Source organism: Ochotona princeps, chromosome 3 (assembly GCF_030435755.1).
Source record: "Ochotona princeps isolate mOchPri1 chromosome 3, mOchPri1.hap1, whole genome shotgun sequence".
NCBI lineage: Eukaryota > Metazoa > Chordata > Mammalia > Lagomorpha > Ochotonidae > Ochotona > Ochotona princeps.
The window spans coordinates 68,070,615-68,095,775 of record NC_080834.1 but is presented as its reverse complement, the minus strand read 5'-3'; the positions used below and the strand labels follow the sequence as shown (position 1 = coordinate 68,095,775).

At 35.6% G+C, this 25,161-nt stretch overlaps 1 protein-coding gene across 1 annotated transcript in view; it reads left to right on the top strand.

Annotated features, from left to right (window-relative positions):
* ABI3BP (ABI family member 3 binding protein) overlaps positions 1-25,161 on the top strand; it is a 230,799-nt gene that overhangs the window by 101,908 nt on the left and 103,730 nt on the right. The window contains exons 5-14 of the mRNA XM_058661811.1: positions 108-289; positions 1,111-1,166; positions 8,689-8,737; positions 9,272-9,343; positions 9,926-10,018; positions 17,439-17,516; positions 19,352-19,426; positions 20,182-20,256; positions 21,081-21,152; positions 21,555-21,629. Of these exons, the coding sequence (XP_058517794.1) occupies positions 108-289; positions 1,111-1,166; positions 8,689-8,737; positions 9,272-9,343; positions 9,926-10,018; positions 17,439-17,516; positions 19,352-19,426; positions 20,182-20,256; positions 21,081-21,152; positions 21,555-21,629 (827 nt within the window). The remainder of the gene's footprint in view (positions 1-107; positions 290-1,110; positions 1,167-8,688; positions 8,738-9,271; positions 9,344-9,925; positions 10,019-17,438; positions 17,517-19,351; positions 19,427-20,181; positions 20,257-21,080; positions 21,153-21,554; positions 21,630-25,161) is intronic.

Genomic DNA, 25,161 nt, shown 5'->3' with positions numbered 1-25,161 from the left:
TCTCTCTCTCTTTCAATAAAGAAATTTTAAATACTACTATTAAGGCATTAAATAATATCCCAAATTTCCCTGTTATTTTAAAGCATTGTCTTTCTTGTATTCAACAGATATTATACAATTCGCTACAGAGAAAAGGATAAGGAAAAGAAATGGGTGTTTCAGATCTGTCCAGCCACAGAAACAATTGTGGAAAATCTAAAGCCCAACACAGTTTATGAATTTGGAGTGAAAGATAATGTGGAAGGTGGGATTTGGAGCAAGATTTTCAATCACAAGACTATGGTTGGAAGTAAGTACCTGGAGTTCTGCTTCAGTACACTTTTTAAAACTTTTTTTTCTATCCCAGTTACTCGATTTCTAATTATTTTGTTTTTTTAAAATAAGTTCATCTCTGTGCTCACTATTTAATAAAATATAAAAACCAGCATATTGGGTATTGATTTCTCAGAATATTTTATTCTTAACTTTTAAATAAGTGTATTAGACATTCCTGTTGATAAATCGTTAGCCATTGAAATATTTTTTAAATATGCAATTTTAATGGAAAAGTGGATTTATAGAAATGAGAGACTAAGATCGTCTGTCTGCTGGTTAACTCCCCAATTGGTGCAATTGCTGGATCTCAGCTGATCTTTCTCCAGGTTCTCCCACATTGGTGCAGTGTCCCAAGGACTTAAGCCATCCTCCACTGCTTTCATAGGCTGTACGCAAGGAGCTGGATGAGAAATGGAGTAACCAAGACATGAACCAGTGCCCATAATGGGATGCTGTCACTTGCAGTTGGAAGATTAGCCAATTGAGCCATTGTAGCAGCCCCAACCATTTTAGTATTTTAAAATCAATCCCTAAGTTGTGAACAACTGTTTAAAAACAAAAATATGTTGGTAATGTTCAGCCCAATGAAAGTAGATGTAAAAAGACTTAAGGAAGTCCTTAGCTTTCTTCCAAGTAACCTCTGTATCAAAACTTCATTAGAATTAGTGCTTGAAATAATTATTGTAATAACATGCCTCAATTGAGGAGTACACATTATGGTTACCTTCATAATAAATAGTTAGCATTGATGTAGAAACAAGAAGAGTAAAATAAAGTCCTCTCTTGTCTTTTTAGGTAAAAATAAAGTAAATGGGAAAATCCAAAGTACTTATGACCAAACCCACTCAGTGGTATGTACCAGTTTATTGTCAAAAATATTTTTAGAAATTGTATTTGCCCTATGTCTTACCTAAGAAAACAATCTTATTATGACATATAGAAATTGGATTAACTGACTAGATTTAGGGCACTAAAGAAAGAATGTGGTATATTCACAATTAGCTTTTTTAAAGATTTATTTATTTTTATTGCAAAGTCAAATATACAGAGAGGAGGAGAGACAGAGAGGAATATCTTCCATCCGCTGATTTACTCCCTAAGCAGCAACAATGGCCAGAGCTGAGCCAGGCTGAAGCCAGGATCCCGGAGCCTCTTCCAGGTCTCCCACGCGGGTGCAGGGTCCCAAGGCTTTGGGCTGTTCTTGACTGCTTTCCCAGGCCACAACCAGGGAGCTGGATGGGAAGTGGAGCTGCCGGGATTAGAACCAGCATCCATATGGGATTCTGGTGTGTTCAAGGTGAGGGCTTTAGCCACTAGGCTATTGCACTCTGCCCCTCAAATTAGCTTATTTTTAAAAGTGAAGTGGGAAGTACGATTCCAGATCATCCTTGATTTATTTGAAGCTTTAAAATCCTGAGACTCAGTACAGTTGTACAGCATTGTAAAAATTGGAAGACATAGTTACTTTAGTATTTCAGTGTTGTGAAATGTTTTATAGTAGAATGTTTCAAGAGTGATTTGCATGCTTTGTGAACATTGCTACAGTTCTGTTTTTCCTCTCTGTATTTTCTATCATGTCCTACTTGAAAGAATCAGCCAACCCTAGCACAGTGATGAGCCACTGATTTGGTTTTGTCATGTGTCCAACCTCCATTTGTTGTATATGAGTAAGGTATTTCCTAAACTAAGCCAGCTGGGGAGACATTCTTTTCTCTCTCACTTAAATAGCTTAATTTGTCATCAGACTGTCTCTTCTTCCACTTTCAAAGTCTAGGGAGGCATCAATGTGAGTTACATACTACCTGTTGCTAATGTGAACCATGGTTTCAGTCACTGAAGTTTGCGTTGCAAATCACATTCCAGATTATAAAACGAGGCTGATTATATGTCACTAACTAGAATTGCTAAGGCACTCTAGCGAGGAGAGAGAAATTCAGTGCTGTCTTTAGTCCCTGTGTGGGAAATATTCATGGGTGTAGATTATTCTTTATTGCATGTGTGATGTATACAGATGGGTGTCTCTTTTATGTCTAAACTGCAAAGTATTCTAATGATCATGTAACCCAATGTGAGGGGAAAATGTCATACGTTCCTCATTGGGATTAAAAGAAATCTTTTCGATGACCGAAAACGATCTTGCATAAACTAGAACTGATTGACAATTCTGATAAAGCAAATTATTCTGTGTAGTTTCAAATGTAGAAAATCATGTTTAGTTTAAAACAATTTTGCCATGAAAACCTCAGAATACTTTTTCCATTTTCTAAAACTTTTCATTACAAAACTAAAATCATACCATTTATAATTTTAAAGCTTCCTGTTTTCACTTACTCAAAATATGACATAAATATATCTCATGTCTTTAAATTCTCCCAATAACTATGATTTCAGTCGCTGTGTGTTTACATAATCTACATTCACTATCATCTACTAAACCAGATTTCTCATTTGCAAGATTTAAACTATTTCAAAAGTTTTAATTATGATTGATATTGCAATGAACACATAAATCTTGGCTCACATTTTGGATTGTTTCCTTAAACTACATTTTTAAAGGGGATTTAGCAGTTTAAGTATTTAACATTTTTCAAAAGATTCATTTTATTTTTAAGAGGTATGGAGAGAAACAGGGAAAAACAAATCTTCCATTTGCTGGTTCGCTTTCCAAATGGCCACAATGGCTAGAGCTGAGCTGATACAAAGGCAGGAACCAGGAGCTTCTTCCAGGTCTCCCACATGGATGCAGAGTCCTGAGGACTTGAGCCATCCTCAGCTGCTATCTCAGGTCATAAGCTGGGAACTGTATCAGAAGCAGAGGAGTAGGAACTCGAACTGACATCCATGTGGGATGCCAGCACCTCGGGCAAAGGATTAACCTGCATGCCACTATGCCAGCCCCACATTTTTACTATTTTAAGGGTTGGAAATAGGTATGGTTAAATTTTATTCTAGAAAAATGTTGCAGTTCACAATATTGCCAAAACTGTAGAAGAGTTTATTTGCCTTAGTACCCAGGATGTAAACATTATGTTTTTCCATCACTAAAGTTTTGGCTAATGTAATATTAGAATGGTTATTTTAACTTTCAATTTCTTTGATGCCTAATAGAGTAGACTTTCTTCACTTGCTTATTAGTATTTTCCATTTAATGACCTTTAGTTGTAGATTTGTTTATTGGGCATTAATAATGTTTTTAAATCAGTGGTTTAAACACATTTACAGATTATATGGTTTGATCTTTTGTGATATCATCTAAAACAATTTTTCTCACATTTGTTAGCAATTTTTATGAGAATTTTTAAATAGGCAAGCCTTAGAATATGCTTAAAAAGATTACTAAACTTTTCCATTATCTTATTTTTCAGTTGCATTGCATTTTAGAAAGCCTTTGTCTATTCAAAGAGCAGATAAATCTCAATCTCTCACTGTCTCCCTCTGCTTTTCCCTCTTATTTTCTAAGTGATTTAATTTTGTAATAATTGAACCCTGGATTTTATTTTGCTATGTTGTGTGGTAAGATTTTCTTTTTCTTGAGCTATGTATTTTTTTCCAGCTCAGTTGGCCTAATGCCATGTATTGCTGGGTAGTGCCATTCTTTAAGGCTCCTTTGTGTTTTGTTTTGTTTTGTTTTGTTTTGTTTTGTTTTGTTTTGTTTTGTTTTGTTTTGTTTTGTTTCTTCTCTCATGGACTCATGCAGTACTGTGTAGGGGATGCAAACCTGCCGAATCTCTCAGGCAGAACAGTGAAGTAAGTAGGACTGCTCTTTCATCCTCTGCTAGAACAGTCCTCATTCTTTGTTGTGAGTCGTTTCCTAGCGAGTGCATCTTATCTCTTTACCCCTTGGCTGTCCCACCAGATGTTTCATATGACTCAATAAAGTCATTCTCTCTTTTCGTTATAATCAAGTAATATGTACTTCTTTGGTAGAATATTTCATTTAGGGTGCGTTACTCAGCAAGATTGGGAAAGATGATGGATGTTCAGTTCCCAGGGATTTTAATTTCTTTTTCTTCATCATAAACAGTCATGATAGGAAGGGCTAGGAGGCAACTTCCTGCCTCTTTGACACAGAGCCACACATGTTATCACCTCAAGCTGTGAGGCGGAGGATTCCCAAGCTCAGCCAGCTCTGATGAACTGTGCCTTCAGACTCTTGGTTATTCTCAGTGGAAAACCCAGATTCACTGAAAAGATAATTTAAGCCTTATCGATGAAACTTTCTTTATTGTCACTCTCAGAATATTAAGACCTGTGCTGTTGAGTAGCTGTGGAACACAAGAAAGTTCAAAATGAATCACTTGCGGTGATCTCTGACCATTTTACATGCTATGTAGACTTGGTTTTGTAACTTTAGAGGTGTGTTTTAGTCTGTTGGAAGTCAATACCCAGACATGCACCCATTCCCTCCCTGAGACCGAGCGTGAAAGGCAATGTTTCAACAGATGGGAATTTTGATTTGATGTGTTTCACTTTCAGAATTTTAACCAAAAGTCATGTTGAAATATTTTTCAAATATTTATTATTATATCTGAATCTTGTAAACAGCAAAAAAACCCCAGAGTACCTCCCCCCACAAAAGAAATTTAAAAGGCACTTTGAACTCTAGGCTATTCCATTTACTTAGTTTTTTAGTTATTTGAATTTAGTGTTTTGAAACTTTCTCTTTTTTTGGTCATTTTACCATGTATTGAGCTATGTTTTGTTGTTTTTCATGATGTAGTTCCTTAGGCTCAGGAATTTCTCTCTTCACCTTCCCCACCTCTGCCCCTCACTGTTTTCTCCTATATTATAATAATAGTGTGCTCCTTCAGCAACAGTCGCAAATCCATCATTCTTCTATTTAAGTGTATCACAACATTGTAGGTACAGACAGTGGTAGAAAGTCAAGCATTTTATTGTCAAGATATATTAAACAGTTTCATTGGGAGTCCTCATTCAAAAGTAGAGATGCATGCTGCAATGATAATGTTTAGATAATGTTTAAGTTAAAGTTGGACTATTCATGCATGCTTTCAATGCACCTTGTCTCATTTCATGTTATAATTCATGTACCTAGACACGCATTCTGGTGGCAAGTCCCAGTATATCTGTTCTAGGGACAGCTAATGTCTCTGCCCCAATAGTTGGTAAATGCAGTCAGATTTCCGCATCCATGTGTTCAACATCCATGGATGCAGCACTTATGCTCCCTGTGCAAATGTAATTATTCAATACAAATCACCCTAAAATAAGTTTTCTTCTGAAATTTGACTTCTCTTTTCACCCTTCCTTCCATTTGAAATCCACCCATATTCTAAGAAAGCCACATCTGATTTTTAACAAGAAGAGTAATGGCATCAATATCTGATGACTGATACAAATGGACGATTATCTTTGTGGAACCCCCACATTTTTTAAATACACTAAGCATTTGCCCGTTGTCAGAAATTCTTATCTTCACCCAAACTTTAAAAATGTTCATGCACGCTGTTTATATCATCAAAAGTATATGTCTGAATCTTCCCCAAATGAACAGAAATCTGAGATTTCAGCAAGTAAAATTTTAGATTAACCTTTAACCAGATGTTCAATTGAATCAGTGTATTTCTTAGGTTTTATTAGACTAACTTAAAAGTAAATTGAAACCAGAATCTAACATGCCCAAGTTCTTCTCATGTGGTTTGGCACTTGAGTCATTGAAATCTGACTTGGAGCAACCATGAGCCACTCCCCACATGGACAGCTCCTCCTTATCTCCTGGTGTGAAAATAACAGTAAATCTGCAAATGAAGGTTCTGACACTACAAAAATATCAAATGGACAAACCTCCAAAAAGCAGCACCATGTTTTAGTATTAGTTTTGTTAATAATAATCTCCAAAATTGTACCAAAAGAATCAGGAAAGAGTTTATAATGTGGGTTTCTGGTTGGAAGTTGCAGAGCCTTTTGGTGGAGAGTTTGGTAACAGAATTTTCCCAATGCCCTTCAAAACTTTGAGATACAACTATTTGCTCATAAATCCAGTTGTGCCTCTTCACATTGTGGATTAGGGAGGAAAACAATTATAAATTAATTGAGGGAAAATTGCATTCTGGACTAAATGCTTCCTTATTTTTGGCAGCACATATTGTACATATATTCTTGTCATCATCCTAACAAAACATTGGTCTGTACTGAAGCATTCCGAACAGAAACTGTTCTGTTCATGAACACAGTGGAACATTTTCCATTTTTCCTTGTGAAAAAACTTGTTTGGAATAAATCATTACAGCAAAGGAAATAAAAATTGGTGTAATCCAATTCAAATGCAATCAACACAGCAATATGTGGCTGTTTCTGCTATAATGTGTTAAGAAACTCTAAGAAACTTCTCATCCATGTAAAACTTCCACTAAATGACAGGACTTACAGGGTGAGTGGTGCACAGATGATTCAGAATGCTCTATAACCAAAGCCACAAGCCTAATAAAATCAAGTCAGTGGACACAATGCCAGGCAATCCCATGTGGTTAGAGATTGCCTCACTAAGCATCTGAAGTTTTCAGAAATGTCTTTGACACAGAGCCACACTCCCTACTCATGCAAGTAGGGAGTAGCATGGTGGTTGTCAGGGGCTGAGGAGGGTTAGGCTCAGCCAGACCACAGATAGAATAAGATGTTGATCAAATTGTACAAAGTTTTAGTACTTCAGAGGGAATAAAAATCTGAGCGTTATCATACAGCATAATGTAAGAGTGAACAGAGTTACTAATCGCATACAAATGTGGCGTTAATTGCAAATGGCCAAGATCAAATTGTACATGTGTCACCACACACACACACACAAATACAAACAATGGGTGGAACTGTGGATATATGAATCAGTTTGATATCATTTTATATTTTATTAGGGTATTTCAAAAAGCTGGCAGAAATCTAAATGAAAATATAATTTTATATTTTTATTTAGAAAAGGCAAGTTTCTTTTGCAAAAAAACTTTACAAAGCTATGCATATTTTCTTATTAGACGTTTTCTATGAACTCTTTTAAGACCTGAACTTACACTAAAACATTATATTGTACCTTATGAATATATGTCATTATGAAAAAATTAAAATGTGAATGCCAAAAAAACTAGGGATAACTTATTGGTCTAATTTATTAAACATGTTGGAGAGTGTGTCTTGGAGCAGGACACATGGCGACAGTGCAAATGTAGGGGAGCCGGGGGCTGCTCTGAAGGCAGATTCTGCCACAGGCCTGACCATTTTCTCTGGGTATGACACTGAGTTTAAATCCTCATACTTCATTTTCTTTTTACTAAATATTTATTTATTTTTATTGGAAACTCTCAATAAAGAGAAGACAGAGAAGAAGATCCTCTGTCTGCTCATTCACTCCCCAAGTGACTGCCATGACCAGAGCTGAGCCAATCCAAAGTCAGGAGCCAGGATCCTCTTCCAGGTCTCCCACGTGGGTGCAGGGTCCCAAGGCTTTGTGCTGTCCTTGACTGCTTTCCTAAGCCACAAGCAGGGAGCTGGATGGAAGTGGGGCCACCGGGGTTATACCTGGTGCCTATGTGGGCTCCTGGTGCATTCAAGGCGAGGACTTTAGCTGTTAGGCTATCGCACCAGGCCCTTTTGTTTTTTTCATTTTCTTATGATAAGTTGAAAAACATCAGCCTGCCAGTGCAATTCCAAAGCTGAATGGTTTCCTTTCCTGGTAAAAGATGCACTTCCATTCCTATTCTTCCCCTTTACTGGGAATTCACATATAGCTTTTATTTGTCATTCTCTTGTTCATCAGCTGTGTAGGGGCTCACTTGTAGGACAGAGACACCTGTGAACACTCAACAGACTGCAGAATAAAGAAAGTTCCCATATTATCAATGCAGTTCACCCTTGTAAAGAATGTCAAATTTTGAAGGGTTCACAAAATAAAATTAACATCAGTTGATAAAATACTCAGTGTGTTCCCCCTTTGGTCCTTTGCTATGCTTATTTGTTACAATATTGGCTTATGTGCAAATTTTTCCAATTTATAAGCAGAGGTTAGTTCAAATATTATCCCAACTTCAGCCTGGCTGTTGTGGGCATTTGGTATGAAAGAAACGTGTGTCTGTGTCTCTGTCCCCTTCTCCCCATTTCCTGCCTCCATTTCTGCCTTTCAAATGGAGTGCAGATAAATAAATAAATATTTAAATTCTGTACAGCAAAATAAGATACTAAATCCATTTTTCATATACTTTTTAAAACACTTCTGTATATGCTAAAGATCTGTGCTGGAACCATTCAACCATTGTTATGGGAGACTTCATTGAAAGCAGGAAAGCACAACTTCAAGTTCTCTGATATGTTTTTAAAATATATTTAGTTAACACTCACTGAGAAGCTGCTTTCTTCCCCTTTTTTCAGCCAGCATATGTCCCAAAGAAGTTAATCCCAATAACTGTCATCAAGCAAGGTAATTTGTCTGCTCTGGGCATGGGCTTAGAACTGTTTTTAGTAGGCTCTTTTAAAAATAAGAAAGTCAAGTACAGAACATTGTTTACTCAATTTTTCTGATTTCTGGGTTACAGAGAAAATCGAAGAAACATGGGTACTCTAATAAATTAGAAGTTAATAGAAAATTCTGACTCTTGAACTGATATGCCAATTGTTGTTAGGGGCAAAACAACTGTTAATTTTTAAAATTCAGTTACATACATGAACGTGTGTTCAGGATTAACTTTACATGGAAAAATATTAAGATATTTCCATTAATATTAATACAAATTGTGATCTGGTGATCACTGTAAAGGAAGTAAAAATGCCCAGGTTCTAAGACTGTCTTACTTTCTATCAGATTTCAGTTGATTTTGTATTGGCTCCAGGTTTCCAAATTGTTAAAACCAATTCATTACTTCCAGAAAATATCTTGGTGGAAGAGATGGAACATTTAAATAGCTCTTCATTATTTTTTCCTCCTGTTACACTATTGTTCTTTGTATTTTCACAGTGATTCAGAACGTCACTCACAGGGCTTCAACTAAATCCCCAGATAGGACTCCCATGGGAGGAACCATATTAGGTGAGTCAACCTGCACATCTCATAATTGGGTTAAGCAAGTCCTGATGTCTTTTGATGGAGTCTTGTGCTGTGAGCTGGTCTGTTAAATTAATATCCATTTCATTTCACAGTTTAACATTCTGACTTAGGTGAATTCCAGGCAACCAGCCAAGAAATCACTTCTCTCATCGTGTGTTAAAGAAATAGCTATAACCCACATCCAGTGGGAATTATGGAGTCCATGTTACCTTCCCCACAGTCTATTCAGTTATTAAGGAATCTCTCCTATTCAACAGCTTTTAAAAAAATCATCATTAATGTTAGTTAGTGATACTCTTTGTACACCACACATCTGAAACAGTCATTTTACAGTTTTTGAGCTTATTCATTAGCAAAACAGACAACTGTTGAAATCTACATATGAAAAATATTTTACGTAAAAAATGCCAATCTATTTTCTCCAAAAGTTTAAAATTTGAGTTGAAATTGTCTAAACAATGCATCAGCACTGTGTTTCGAACTCCAGTGTTAATGGCATGAACTTCCTTTAATGTCATGATGCGTTTTCTTACCCTGGCCTTCTTAATGTGCTTTTCCCTGCAGTCCACCTTATTATTCCAGGTCTTAATGAAACTATGGTAAAACTTCCTATGTCCATAATGTTGGAGATTTCAGATGCAATTAAGGCACAACTAGGTAAGCAGATAATGTTTATATTTGGACTTTGTGGTGACTGAATACTAACACTGATTTCCAAGCAATCTTAGAAATGAATTGTTTGAGGATCACAAGGTAAAAAGTAGGACAAAAGAAACTGTAGAGATGGAGATATGCAAATCACATGTAAGTGAATAACTTTTTTATATTTTTATATGAAATCTGGAACAATTTACATGTGTGAAAGAAGAGTCAATGACAATTTATTCAAGATATATTAATATGTTATTTTAAGCAGAGAAAGTGTTCCAAATTATACTATGTAATCACCGAATATTTTCATATGGCAATTCTATTTCTAATTTTTTAGAAATCACTATGCTGTTTTTCAAAGTGTGCACTACTGTGTATTTCTGCCAGCAATGTATGAGAGTTCCCCTCTGTCAATGTCATTGCCAGCATTTGTTACTCTGTTTCTTTAAAAACAGCCATTCTGTCAAACTTGAGGTGATATCTCTTTGTAGTTTTGATTAGAATTTTCCTGGGGGCTAGTGATGCTGAGCATTTTTTTCGTTTTTCACATATGTGTTTGCTATTTTTATTTCTTCTTTTGAGAACTGTGAGTATCCCCTTTACCCTGTCTTAACTGGATTGGTTATGTTTTTCTGTTATTTTTAGTTAGCGATGATTCATAACGTCTAGGCCATTTGATTGTCATTTACTTGATATTGATATTGCTTTAACATAATTTCAGTGCTAAAATATATAATATACAATAACAAAGAGCCAGAAAATGTACTTACATGAAGCCCTGGGAATAACTGCAGAGATTACTGGGCTGAATTGATTCATACAAATATCACATCAGGCTCTGAATGTTGCAACCTTCAAGGATCTCAAACTTGACAGAGCATAGCGACACTTAGTAAGCTCTTGAATGCAGACTGCTGGGACCATCCCCAGCATTTGTGATTCAGCTGACCCAGGGTAGAGACTCATAATAGGATTTCTAGTAAACTTTTGAGTAAGACTGATGGTACTGGTTCAGGAACCAAACTTTTAGATCTCCTCCCTGTATGATCTATAGAGAATTGCTTGGACTGTTAAAACATATAGTAGGAGACAACATGGTTCTGTGGGACTCAAACAAGACTTCAACATACAGAGTGTAATCCCTGAGCAGATACTGGCTAACAGCTTCAACCTTTTATGTACAATTAAATATTCCTTTTGTATGGATCAAGAAACAAAGCCCATGCCCTCGTTTGGCAGCATTCATTCAAAAAGTACTTGTTAAGCATTATTTCATGCTTTCAGAAACTGCAAATCTGGGGGGTACTGTAACAGTGAATTATACACACAAGGTCCTTACCCTCCCTTTTAAAAAGATATTTATTATTCCACGCTACAGTTCCATAGATTCGGGGATTTCCCTCTTCTCCCTCCCCAAAATCCCACTCCCTCACTATTTTCCCCCATGATACAATTGGTTATAAGTTCATCATTCTGCTATTTAAGTGTATCCTGACATTGTAGGTGTGGACATTGGCATAGTCTGACATCCTATTGTCAAGATATGTTCAACAGATCATTGGGAGTCCATCATTGATATGTAAACAGAGATGCACACTGCATTGTATCTTTACATCAGTATGTGGTAGTCTCTACTATATAGTACTGTACATTCCCTTAAATGAAACACTGTAAAACAAAATCAAAAACAGAAAAATAGAAAATTTACAACATTAAGTTAGTAACTTGTTATTGAATGACAAGTGTGTAGCTGAAGAAATGAAAAAGAAAATCAAAGACCTTCCTGAAGTAAATAATGCTATTATATGACCCATGAGTCAGGGAGCAAATTAATAAGAAAAACAAAAGCTTTTTTGAATGAATGAAAATAAGAAGCGAAAGTATCAAACCCTCTGAGATGTAAACCAAACAGTATTTAAAGGGCTATTGATCTTGTATTTTGCATGAAGGTAGAAGAAAAATTAGGATGATGCTTCTTTTTTGGTTGAGAGAGGGAAGAAATGACAAGATAAATGAGGAAGATTATTTTACCCCAGTAAAGTATTATGAGAGATGATGGGCTGAAGTTTTAAGTGGAAAGACCCTTGAATCAGGCCAGTTCTCCATGACCTCTCTGTTAGGAATGATGTAAATTCTGGTAAGCGGCTCCTGTTGAGTGGCTGGGTTGAAGCACAGATCTCGAACACCAGCTCCCCGGTTCTCCATCCCCTTTTGTCTCCCTACTTTGGAGATTGAAAAAGAATGTCAGATCTGGAGCAAGCATTTGGATCAGCATTTAAATTACCATTTGGATGCCCTCATGCCAAGTTTGAGTAACCAGTTCAAGTCCTGACTATACTGTTTCCAGTCCAGTTTCCTGCTAGTGTACAACCTGGGAAACAGCAAGTGATGGCTCAGGTTCTGGGTCCCAGAGGAGAGATCCAGATTGGAGTCCAGGCTCTGGTCTCTGCATAACCTATGCTAGGCTTTTGGGTATAAATGGTATTTGGGTGTTAATGGGAAGTGAGCCTACACATGGAAGGTCTCTCATGTATCTTTTTTTGTTTTTATTTTTTTTCCATTTTTCTTGTTTAAGGAGGTTGGGTAAGAGGATTAAAAGTTCTGTCCACACAATGACATGTGACCATTTTTAAAAGGGAAAAAATTGTCATCTCTTCATTTGTTTTTCAAGACACTTTTCCTAAAAATTAACAGAATATGTGTTTTTAATTTTTTTGTTTGCAAAAGGTCCCAACTGGAGACCATTATGCTCAGCGAAATAAGCCATTCCAAAAAGGACAAATATCATATGTTCTCCCTGATGCAAAGCAACTTTCATGAAAAATGCAAAATAAATAGATATACAGGTAAACATGTATATGCATATATTCATCTAGAGGAAATGTATAATGAAGACTAGCATACCAAGAAGTAAAGATATGTTGCAGTATGCAACTGCACTCCTGAATAAAAGGAGGACTCCCAAAGAAACTATTAAATATATCTTGACAATAAGATGCTGGACTTTCTACCAATGTCTGTATTTACAATGTCATGATGCACTTAAATAGCAAACTATTGAACGTGTGAGTGTTGTTGAAGGACTATGCAATTGTAACAATATGGGGGACATCTTGTGGGCGGGGTAGAGAGGAGCTGAAGGGGGAAATCCCTGAGCTTGTGGAACTATATTATGAAAAAAATTAGAAAGACAAAAAAGAATTACATCCCTAAAACCTTTGGAACCTCTAGAGAGGAACAGAATAACGCTTAATTTGTTATATGGATTTTACTGGGTGTGTAACCATTACATAAATTAGTCATCTAATTCTTTTTTAAAAATTGGTTTGCTTTATGGGAGACAGTCATATGAGTTTTGAAAGGTGAACTCTTAAATTTTTCTTAAGTTATTAATTTTGAGAAACTTTGCCAATATATCTGATTTTTTATGCATTTTTAAAGATTTTTCATGTAAAATATTGAGGTCTATTAGTGAATTTCCTTCAAGAACATTAATAAGTGACTCTGAACTTGATTTTCTTAATTTGAAAGTTGGGGTTGATCACCACCCTTCTAGCTATAAAATCCTGTGACTCAGCCACACATTGTGTCAACATGGTGCTGCCAGGAAATTTCCAGATTAAATTTTCTCATTGAACCTAGTCTTGGAAGAATCAAAGGTCAGAACTCTGCACTCACATGTTCTCTGCCCCCAAAATATATTTTATACTCTGTGCCTGGGAAATACTTACTGGAAAGAAAGAAGGAAAATGAAGCTTTTCGAAGTAACATCCAGTTTACAATATAGTATTATAGCCATGACCATCTTTGGTATGTTAGATTTCTAGACATTCTTCCTTTGTATCTGCAACTTTGTACCCTTTGTCCTACATTTTCCCATTTCCTAACCCCAAGCTTTATTTACTATGTGTTCGACTCATTTAATGAACTTCTACATGAAATTTAGACCATATAGAATTTTTTCTTCCATGCCTGACTTATTTCACTTAGCAGACAAAGAAATTTTTAAAAGCTACTGGAAAATGAATCAAAAGGTAAATTGACTTTGATACAAATAATTTAAATACATATAATTTTCTTGAAATGCATATATTCTATGAACTCTTTGAGTCCTTCAGTTTCATCCACATTGTTTCTAAAGCTGAATTAAGGTATCTGAATGAAGTTCTTATTTCCTGTTAACTGGTGAGGTAGAGCACTTTTTCATATAGCTGTTGACCATGGTTCTGTTTTCTTTGGAAAAATGACTGCTCAGGCTATCTTCCTGTTTCTTAATTGATTGGTTTTGGAGGCAATTTCTTTTGTTACACAGTTGTGTAAGTTTCTTATACAAGGAACTTCAAAAAGTTTGTGGACACTTGAATTAAAAGGTATATTGCAATGAACATTATTAAATATAGGCAAATTTCACAGAGAATGTATACTATGTTAAAAGAAAAATGCATAGCCTTTAAAATTTTATACAAAACAAACCATGTCATTCAATTCCACTTTCCATTAACTTTTTGAAGTGTTCTCATTTTTCTGTACATGGTTTTCTCTTTTTTTCTCCTCTCTTTACTCATAAGCTGTCTTTATTTTGTTGATTGCTTCTTTACAATGCTTACAAACTATTTTGTTTTAGATGAACGGTGCGGGAAAACAGCTCTTTATATTACCAAGGGAGAAATGAAAGTTCCAGAAGTCAATTATCCTTCAACTCTGAAGGTCATATTTTTTGAGGGAATAAATCCTAAAAATAATATCCTCATTCCAGCAAAGCTCATCATGGGACATCAAGAGATGTAATAGCTTTTGTTCTAAGAACACATGGTGTGAATAATGAGAGAAATAAACAAGAAAGCTGGGATTGCACACATTTCCCAGGGACATAAAAAGGGTTTGCCAAATTCAGGATTTAATCTGCCAAAAATTAGAGGGAATGATTGTGTTGAAAAAAAAATGTAAGAAGATATAGAATAATGAAGGCATGGACATTTTTTGAAGTTGAGGCCTTGTGCTCAAGGCATCCTGCTATCCTACTACCAAGATACTGTTTGGGTACAGATAGTATAGGTGAATGACTTGGAACTGACACCAGTTGATACCAACAGTTCTCCATTCAAATCTCTCTCATGGACCAACTTTTCCCATGTCTGAAATGTCACATTTTAAAATGTGTTATGCCTTTATACGGAATACTGCTATCTCTTGGGAAGGTAGTTTACTATTTGTTTTCATCAGTAGCCTAGTATTAGGTCAGTGAAATTGCCAGCTAAGGATTTGTTATGAATAATAGGCACTAAGACAATTCAGAGCATTGAGTGCAGTAAATCTAGGATTTAGATATATTGTAAAATAGTTCTAGTTAGGGAACCACTGAGAATAATAAAAATATAATTAAATGGGAAGGAAAAATCACCAAATATGTCCTAAAGGAAAGAATGAAAAAGAAGAGATCTTTAAAGAAAAAGCATACTATTTTGTTTATTTTTCTTAAATTACACATTTATTTTATTTGAAAGCCAGAGATCTTATACACAGTGGTTTATTATAAATACTCATAACAGCCAAGACTGGACCAGAACTCCATTCAGGTCTCCCATGTGGGTGACAGGGCCCTAATGAATTGAGCCATCACCAGTACCTCCCAAGATGCGTATTAGCAGACAGCAAGAATCATAGCAGACCCTGGTCTCAAACCTAAGTACTCTAGTGTAGCATTCAGGCATCTTAAATCTTGTGTCAAGTGCCAGCTCCTCATTTTACATTTTAAAAAAATGATACTTTTTGTGTGCATGCTGAAAGTAACATGTCTGGAGCTCAAAAAATCTGAAAGGCCCTTTCTGTGCTAGCAATCTTACTGATTCTAAACAAAATCTGGATACAGTAAGAAGAAAGGAAAAAGTAAACTTTTTAAGTGTTAAAAGCAGAATAGATCACAAAGTTGTACTGTTCATTTTTTGTTTGTTTTTTGTTTTTTTAATTAGTACAGAAGGAGGTCCTTCTCTTTATGCCCCACTAAATAAAGTGGAAGGGTATTAAGTATTTCCACTGTGCAAACATGCTGTGCAATTTCCCACATACACACTTGACTTTACCATTTGTGACACTTACTTCTAATACTTTGAATCACTCTTGAAAATAATTAGCTCTCAGTGGATATCTGTACACTTCCAGTAATGTAGAATAAAAAGTTATTTGCTTCCATAAATGTTATGAAATGACTTTTTAATTTTTAACTCCACCATATTTAAATAAATATCTTGCATCCATATTAACTATGGAGAAAAAAAACTTGAGTTTTCGGAAGTGATGTAACCTATGGCAGATCACAAAATTTTCTTGCTTAGAGAATTTTGAAAGAACAAATTATGTGAGTACTTCTTTATAGGGGGCTGTTTTGTCCTCTGGGGACTATTTTGCAATGTCCATAGACATTTTTAGCTGTCACAACTATTAGAATCCAATAGGTAAACTGCAGAAATGCATAAACCATCATAAAATGCACAGAACTGTGCCCGCATGCTCATGCATGCATAGACAGACTTAAATTATCCAGGCTCAAATTCAGTAGTGGCAACATTGAAAACCCCAAGTTCTATACAGGCTTAAGACTCTAAAACTTCCTTCGAATAATTTAATCAAATAAAAAAGTGGTATCAGAGATGAACTCTTTCATGCCATCAAATTATTTCAAAATATTATCAAATCAATTATTCAATATGCTAAATATCTAACTGTAGCTCATTCTAAGTACATTTTTGTAATGGTATCTGGTTTATAAATATGCTTTCTTTGAAAAAGAACATTCAAATTTTCAAAGGAACTTTCCCAAGTAGTTGTGTAAAGGGGAAAAAATAGGAAAGAACAAAACTTCTTTGCACTAAATTCTCAGAGGGAAAGAGAGGATATGTATTTACAGAAAGCTTAAATAAAATTTACTGTTGATCATTTGTTTTACCACAATTTTTTGAAAAAACTTAGTACTCTACAAGTAGAGCTTGTGTTTTTCTTAAGTTTGTTTTAACCTATTGTATTTTTATCATTATAATTAAAATTTCTGTCATTTATCTTTAAAAATATAGAAACAGTTAAATATGAAATTCTAGAGAAAATTTGCAGCATAGTCTATGTGTTCCAAAACTGCAAGCCAGGTAAACTTTAGATTTATCCAAGTGCTGCATTGTGATTTCTTTCTTCATTATAATGCCAAGTTAAGTCTCAAAGAAATAGCTATGGTTAATAAGAGGAATTTGGCAATCAGTTGTCTTTTCTTATTAATTCCTAATGAAAAGACTCAATGAGGTTGTTGACTGGCTGGTGGGAGAGTGATATGAGTATATTGGATTTTTAAAAATAGTCTGTTTCTGGATTATATTTTGAATGAGGTATTTTGGACAATTTATTGTAAGGGAAATGAGTTGTTTGTTCTCTAACATTGTAGCTAAGAATGAAACCTTGGCATTACCTGCAGAATCTAAGACCCCAGAGGTTGAGAGAATTCCAGCACAGCCCATAACAGGTAATAAGATCCCTATGTTTGTTGACCTTGAGAAAAGAAATAACTAAATTTTGCAAATAGTAAATTATCAATAAGCCTATTTTTTGTTTTCAGTAAAGAGCTAGTAGAAAATCAATTTTAATCCTAAACACAAAATAGTAAGAGATTCTGAGTCTTAAATGGGAGAAATGAGCTGTTGAACGCTAAAGCTGATCTATGATATGAAATTTATATTATTTACCTTAAATGAAAGGTTTTATGTCATCAATTATTTTTATACTAAATTGTAATACATGATTTTTGCTCTTTCCTGTTATATGAAACCTTGAGGCTGTTTTTCTTGTGTTTATAGTTGATCAGCTTAGTAAAGTGACACATATTGCTCACAAAATCCATAACTTGATAGCTAGGGAAAATTTTCTAAAGCTATTTACAAACATTCATCTCTGGTGCATTTATAATCACAGTGTAGAGAATATATTCCAGTAAAAAGTCATTTAATGGATAAACACAGTGAGAAATTTCATTATACTTTGTCATGTTACCAACAGATATTCAACATTTTTGTCTTGAATCAAACTACCCCATCCAGTCCACTTGGGAGACATTAATTTCTGAACCACAGAGTTTTTGCCAGAGTAATACCATCTTATCCAGGAACTGATGAAACAAATATCTGGCAAGGTTTTCCTGCAATCCACATTTAGCAAAGGAACTACAATCTAAACTGGATTTCTTAAATCATAAAATTTCAATAGCTTAGTGGTATTTGCCTTGCACTAATTTTTGGACTCACCGCTAGCCCAGAGAAGATGGAAACTGGTACAGCAATAAAATAACTTCATAAAACACGTTCAAGTAGGACTATTTCTGATTGAGCAAATGAATGTTGTCTCATCTAAGGAAGAGAATGATCCTCTCGTCCACATCTAAATGGGTGCTAGCAAAATATATTTGGAAGACATTCTTTAAAAAGGAATTCTCATGGCACAAGGGTTGACTCCAATTCCTTTCCTGCCTCAGACACTTTACCCAGTTTCCCCAATTATATTTTTTCTCTTGGCACAGTGTTTGATGAGAGTCTACAAATTTCTTAGTTTTCTGCCAAACCTTCCTCAGAATTTTCCACTTCAGAAATACTTAGGCAAAACACCACAATGTACTATTCAGTGTTGTGTTTATTTCATGGCCCTACCCTAAAAAATTCTGTGATTTTATAGCTCACGGTTTATTCCAGATCTCAGGGACCTTGGTTCTTACTTCTCTGAAACTATTGACTTGACCTCTTCATTTCCGCTAATCTAGCATCTAGGATTCAAGCATTTGAATGCTGTGACCATACATTTTATGTTTTTGGTCCCAATTCATATGTGAAGCACCATTTGAGAAATATTGTGCCTTAGTAACTCTAAATTAATCTTTTAGCTTTGGGTCACTCTTCTATGTGCCCACTTTTCATTCATGTAATAAAATATTATCCTGTTACAACTGGTATAACAATAAACCATTACTATGCCCTCAAGCCTGGCACTGAGCCCTAAATATAAAGAAAAAAAGCAGACAATTTTAATAATTATGATTAGGCTAGTAGAGAGTGGAGCAGAGTGCTGTTTAGAGTACAATGGCATTGAACAAAACCCAGAGGGGAAAGTTGAGTGGAATTTCAGCTCAGGCACCCATCCCAAGAGCACCTTGACAGTTTCAACTTGAAAAAGAATGAGATGTGTAATCGTTGGTTAGCAACTGTCAAGGGTAGCAAATGGTATGTTTTGGACATTAGTGGCTTCATCAGCTTAATTTGTGAATTCTGTTTCTTTGTTTTGTTGTTTGTTTGTTTGTTTGTTTTTACCTTTCAGTGACTCCTGATACAGTTCCAAGAACCACTAAACCCACTACATCTAGTGCATTAGACATTTCAGAAGTGACACTAGGTAATTCTTTTTTCTAAAACACATAAATATACCAAACTCCCAACACTCTCAGGAAAGTAACCCTAATTTTAACTCTCTTTTGGTACCCTATTCTCCCTCTGTCCTCATCCTCTTTCTTTCTGTCCCCGTCCTCTTGCACCTATTTTCCCTTCGTTCCTGGCAGTACTCTTTGTATTTCTTGGATTCGTTCCATTGAAGAGTTAACAACTTGCCTTAATCTTAGTAATGCTAACTCCTTGCCCTTTTTAACTTTTTCATGGAGTTGCAGATCCCATACCAGCATTTTAATCTTCAGGCTATGGAAGAATGGGGAAACTGGAAGTCTTGACTCTGTCCATACTTGCTGTTTACATTGGCTTTTGAAGCTTTTGTGCATACTAAACCTAGGCAGAAAATCTAAAAATGTTGTACTTTTTAATATGAGTGTTATGTCATTTGTGTCTTTTACAACTAGGCTAAGTGATTGTAACTTGCTCTTTTTGTTTTCTTTTCTTGAAGAAAAGGAGAAGCATGTATGTGGTTGTATATTTGTGGTGTTGTTGATCTACCCTGCTACACCACTACTTGCTGAACCCTCACTTTCAAGTTGTCACAACTGTATGACTTTTCTGGGATATTCTCCACTTACTCCTGCAAAAAGCATACGCTGCTCAGTGTGAGCCTGAGTCTGTTGTGAAGTAAGCCATGCATATAGTGGCTTAGCCACAGTCTCAAATCTGGTCATGATGTTGCTAATGCATTCTTCTTTATTGCAGTTCACAGAGAAAGAACTTCAGAAGTATCTCAAACTATTATAATGCCTAAGTTTGAATTGCCATTGAGCACTCTAGGTAAAAATTGTTAGATGCTGCAACTTTCTTATCACCTTGGAAATTGTATGCATGTTGAGAGAAATCTTTAGCAAAATTCATTTTATTATCATCTCCTTAAACAGAAAAAGGGACAAATGACTTAGAGGACAAAAAGCTGTCAACACCCAAGCCTTTAAATGTAATACAACCTTTGGCTTATAACTTAGGATCCAAAAGAAGCTCTATCTATGATAAATCCTTTGGGTGTTTGCCTTTTGGTTAATTATACTTGGAAACTTTAGTTATTCTTTTAATTCAGAGTCATTCTGTCGCTGAACAAATCCATAATTTTCAAGTTTTTTTCTAAATAGTTTTGTCACTTTTGACAAAAAGTAGAGTGATATTTTTGCAGATTACTTCTTAGAATTCTTTATGACTGCAATATTTTGGCTGGACAGGGAACATTTAAATCTACGCAGTTGCCAAAATTTTATTTTTAAGTTATGTGTACATTTTCTAGTTCAAATGTATCTGTATTTGGTGTGAATCTAAATGAAGTATGTCTAAGAACAACTATTGAAATAGCTAAAGAATGAAAATTTAGTTTTAATAGGGTGGTAAAAGAGCCCAGTAACGTTAGACTTACTGACTTTATTGTCAAAATCTGTTAAGAAAAATTTATTAAATTGTATAATGCAGTTTTGAGGCATAAATACTAGTGAGAGTTGCATATTTTACATGACCTAATTTTCCTTTTTGTGTGTTGTGTTGTGTTGTTTGCTTTTGCACAGTTCAGATTTTAAGAACCTTTTCTCTGTTACCTGTACCTCATGTCATAACTTCCCTTGTGTATTTCATTCCAGCTCCTAAAAGGCTTCCAGAATTTCCTGAGTCACAAACACTCTTCCCTGTTGAGAAAACTGAGGGATCTTTGGGTAATAAGAACACCTTAAATTTGATGTTGCAAAAGTGGGTAGTGACTACATAGGAGACATTTACTGGCTTCTGTCTCTGCACACCTCACTGAGCTAGTAAATTTAGAAACTTCATCATTGAGCTGGATTTTCTACCCATTCAGTATAAATCAGCAGTCTGTAACTTTGTAAGACCCATTTGCTTAGTTTTCTGTTCTTGAAAATGTTATGCATTTGACATGAATGTGGTCCTTCTCTACTGCTAAACAAATACTTTGTGTCTTGGTGTATATTGATTACTTCCCGGTATCCAATGACTTTTCACTGGATCAATAGTACTTTTTTTCAGACTCTAGTAGCCACTTAACCATACATTTCTCTTCTTTTCTAAACATATATTCATCATTTTTTTTTTCAATACAGCATCAAGTGAAAAGCCGTGGATTATACCAACAACTAAAACATCTGATGATTCCAAAGTTTTCCAGCCTCAAACCGGTAATTCAATTTCTTTTTAAAAAGCATATTGTAGCAAGAATATTCACTTCCTGATTTAAAATGTTATAGATTTTTTGAATGAAATGTATTGTAGTAAGTGGAAGGCCTGTAATGCATCCTTTTTACTGAGATGAAGCTCATTTTTTTCCCAATGCATAAGCCAGGAAGTAAACATTTTAATTTCTGAGTATGTTATTAAAAATCTCCACTGAACATTTATTCTCTCTGGAGATTCATTAGTGTAAGGTCAGTACTACAAATAATCACCATCTGATTAGATTGCACAGCATGAGCTGAGTGTTTCACTTGCAGGTGGTGGTTTCTTTTTCAGCAAAATGATTCACAAAATTTTGGGAGTTTACTACATGCAGACATTCCAGTGGCTTCCACACTGTAAATCCACCTTGCTGTGGAGGGCAGACACAGCTGTTTGGCGTCGTGGCTCCCACTAACCGTGTGACTTAGTTGTTTTGTCTGCTGTCTGGGCCTTGATTTCCTCTTTTGTAAAAAGGGATAATTGGCTTTTTTCCCTATAAATTATTATTGGGTGCAATCACTAAAATAAATTGAAGTATCTTCCCTTTAAAAAATAGATTTCTCCTATCCATCCCTTCTTTGTTTTAATCCCTTTTTTATTCATGTCAACTAAAGAAAATATTCAGCATATGAGGATCCTAAGAAAACCTCAAAAGTCATCCTGATCATTTCCATAATTCTGAGTTACTGTTTTCTCATTTGTATTTTAATTCTTATGAACTTTAAGTTATATATTTATTTTTAGATATAAATGATGTACATAATATAGTTAGAAACATGTAATTATGCTTTTATTATTAAGATGGATTTTTAAGGATTTATTTATTTTTATTGGAAAATCAGATTCTCAGAGTGAAGGAGAGGCAGAGAAAAAGATCTTCCATCTGCTGGTTCACTCCCCAAGTAGGTGCAACAGCTGGAGCTGAGCCAATCCGAAGCCAGGAGCCAGGAGCTTCTTCTGGATCTCCTATGCGGTTGCAGGGTCCTAAGGACTTGTGCTCTCTCCTACTGCTTTCCCAGGCCACAAGCGGAAAGCAGGCAGGATACGAACCAGTGCCCATATGGGATCTTGGTGCATGCATAGCAAATGCTTTAGCCACTAGGCTACCATGTCGGGCCCAAAGATGGGTGCTTTTTTTTTTATTATATTGCATTATGTGACACTGTTTTATAGGTACTGGGGTTCCCCCCCACCCCTCCCAAACCCCCCCCATGGTGGATTCCTCCACCTTGTTGCATTACCACAGTTCAAATTCAGTTGAGATTCTTTCATTGCAAGCATCTACCATGCATAAAGTCCAGTATCTTATTGTCCAGATAAGTTCAACAGTTTCTTGGGGAGACCATCTCTGGTCTGAAGGTAGAGCCGGCAAAGTATCATCCCGTTCAATTAATAGCCCCGACATAACATCAGTAACAATTTATAATGTTATGGAATTAGTTGACATGGTATTCAGTAACCAATATGTTAAAAGAGAAAAAGAAAAAAAAGAACGTAAGTTCTGAATCACATCCTGTGACGTCTACATTGATATTTCAATTATTAGTTTATATACAACCGGGTTCTATACACCTTACAATAGCTATAGATTACTATTCAGCTGTCTCATGTCTATTTTAATTTTAGTATCTAGCAGTTCATAGCGTTGAAGCATGATTTTGCTGAACCTGACTGTTTTTCGGGTAGTCTAACTCTGTAACTCTAACAAGATATTTGTCAACAGTTTAGGTGCAGAACAGTTTTAGGAGGGGTGTGCAGAGAAATCTTCAATACCCCAGTGAGGAGTAACTGATCTTTGTGTCCCACCCAGTGAGTTATAAGTGCATCCCTGCTGACCATTTCCTGTCTGTTCTTTTGAAAAATCTCTGCTTGTTTCCTTTGTTCATCTCTGAGAAGGATTGTGAATAAGCCCTCAGACACACAGATATTAAGCAAAGTATCCATTCTCTCTATTAAGTGTAATAGGCTTTAATCTCAAAAGAGTTAATATGTCAAGTTAAGAATGTGTGTCTATTATAATCTCCCCAAGTCGTCTCAGATAGGACCTCCCTTGAGTGTTGGTCATGCCAGCCAATACAGAGAATAATCAGTTTGAGTCTTTGAGTTGATTCCCCTAATCACTGATCCTAACTCTAATGAAGTTAAAGTAGGTACAAAAATACTTTCAGTAGTTCTAGTTACCTGACTCTAAACTCTGGGTTTTGAAGGGACTTCTTACTGAGCCAACAGTTCATGTAGCATACACACAGGCATGGCTATATTATAATTAATAGAAAATTAGTCTGGGGCATATATGATGGTTTATCTACTGTACCATGGCTGGCATGACTGTGACCCCTGTATTCAAGATTGTTGTATCTCCCAAACCAAATGTGTTTTTGGCCTCTGTAAGATAAACATGTAGGTCCCCCTTCAGCACTTGACTTCAGGATATAATATGGGGTGTCCATGGTCTCTTTTTACCTAGCAGCACCTAAGTTTTGGATTCCATGCTTATGCAAGCACAAACAAACCAAAATTTTCAGAAACTAGTTGATATTCTAGTACTAGGTCATAAATTGGGCATGAAGCCTAAATTGAACCAATTGTCTGAAGTAGGAAAAATACAATCAGGAGTGAAGGTTGCTAGAACCACAAAAAGACAAAAACAGATAAAAAGGAAATAATTCTTTCATCTTTAATCCAAGAAGAATGGATAGTGTACTCTTTCCCAGGTGGAACAAGGACAATGGTTAATGCCTTAGGGAGTCTCCTTGTTACTCATCTGTCTTAGTACTGCCAGGACAGTCCTAGGCCGCCAGGGAGCTCTGTAGCATCTCTGGGCAAAGGGTAACTTGTAGACTGTTACAGCAGCACAGTAAGTGAGAATGTAGGCATGAACATAGTGTTTCAGATTTGCTAGCTTACTCCCATCACTTCTCATTTTTATATCTCAGTTATTTGGAATGTCCCTTGAACCAGCAGTGTTAGCATCACATTGCAATTTGCTAAGAAGGCAGAACCTTGAGTTTTACTCTAGATCTTGACCTTGTGAATGTATCAAGATCCTGTCTCTCACAAGATCCTTAGGTGGTTTTCGTGAGCATCCAAATTTGATTTTATTGCTATATCATAGCTATTTAACTTCACAAGAAGCAAATAAGAATCATCAGGTGTGGGTTAACCGTAGAGTAGTAGTAGACCACAATAATTAATTTCCTCAAAGTGGGTGATTCGGTATGTTTTACTTCTGCTAATATGCAATGTTTCTATGTGTACTCTTGTATGTGTTCTATGGCATCTTACTTTGTTTCAAATTAAAATTTAGCCACAACTGCATTATTTGCCATTTAAAAGGCTGATTTACTCTCATTTCCTTCAATCTTGTTCCCCATTGATGTACCATGAATTTGTTCATATGCTATGTTTCTATTTCAAGTTTACTATTAACATATGTGATTATTTATTTCCCAGTTATCAAATTCCTGATGCAAAGTATTGAGAATTAAGAAAATG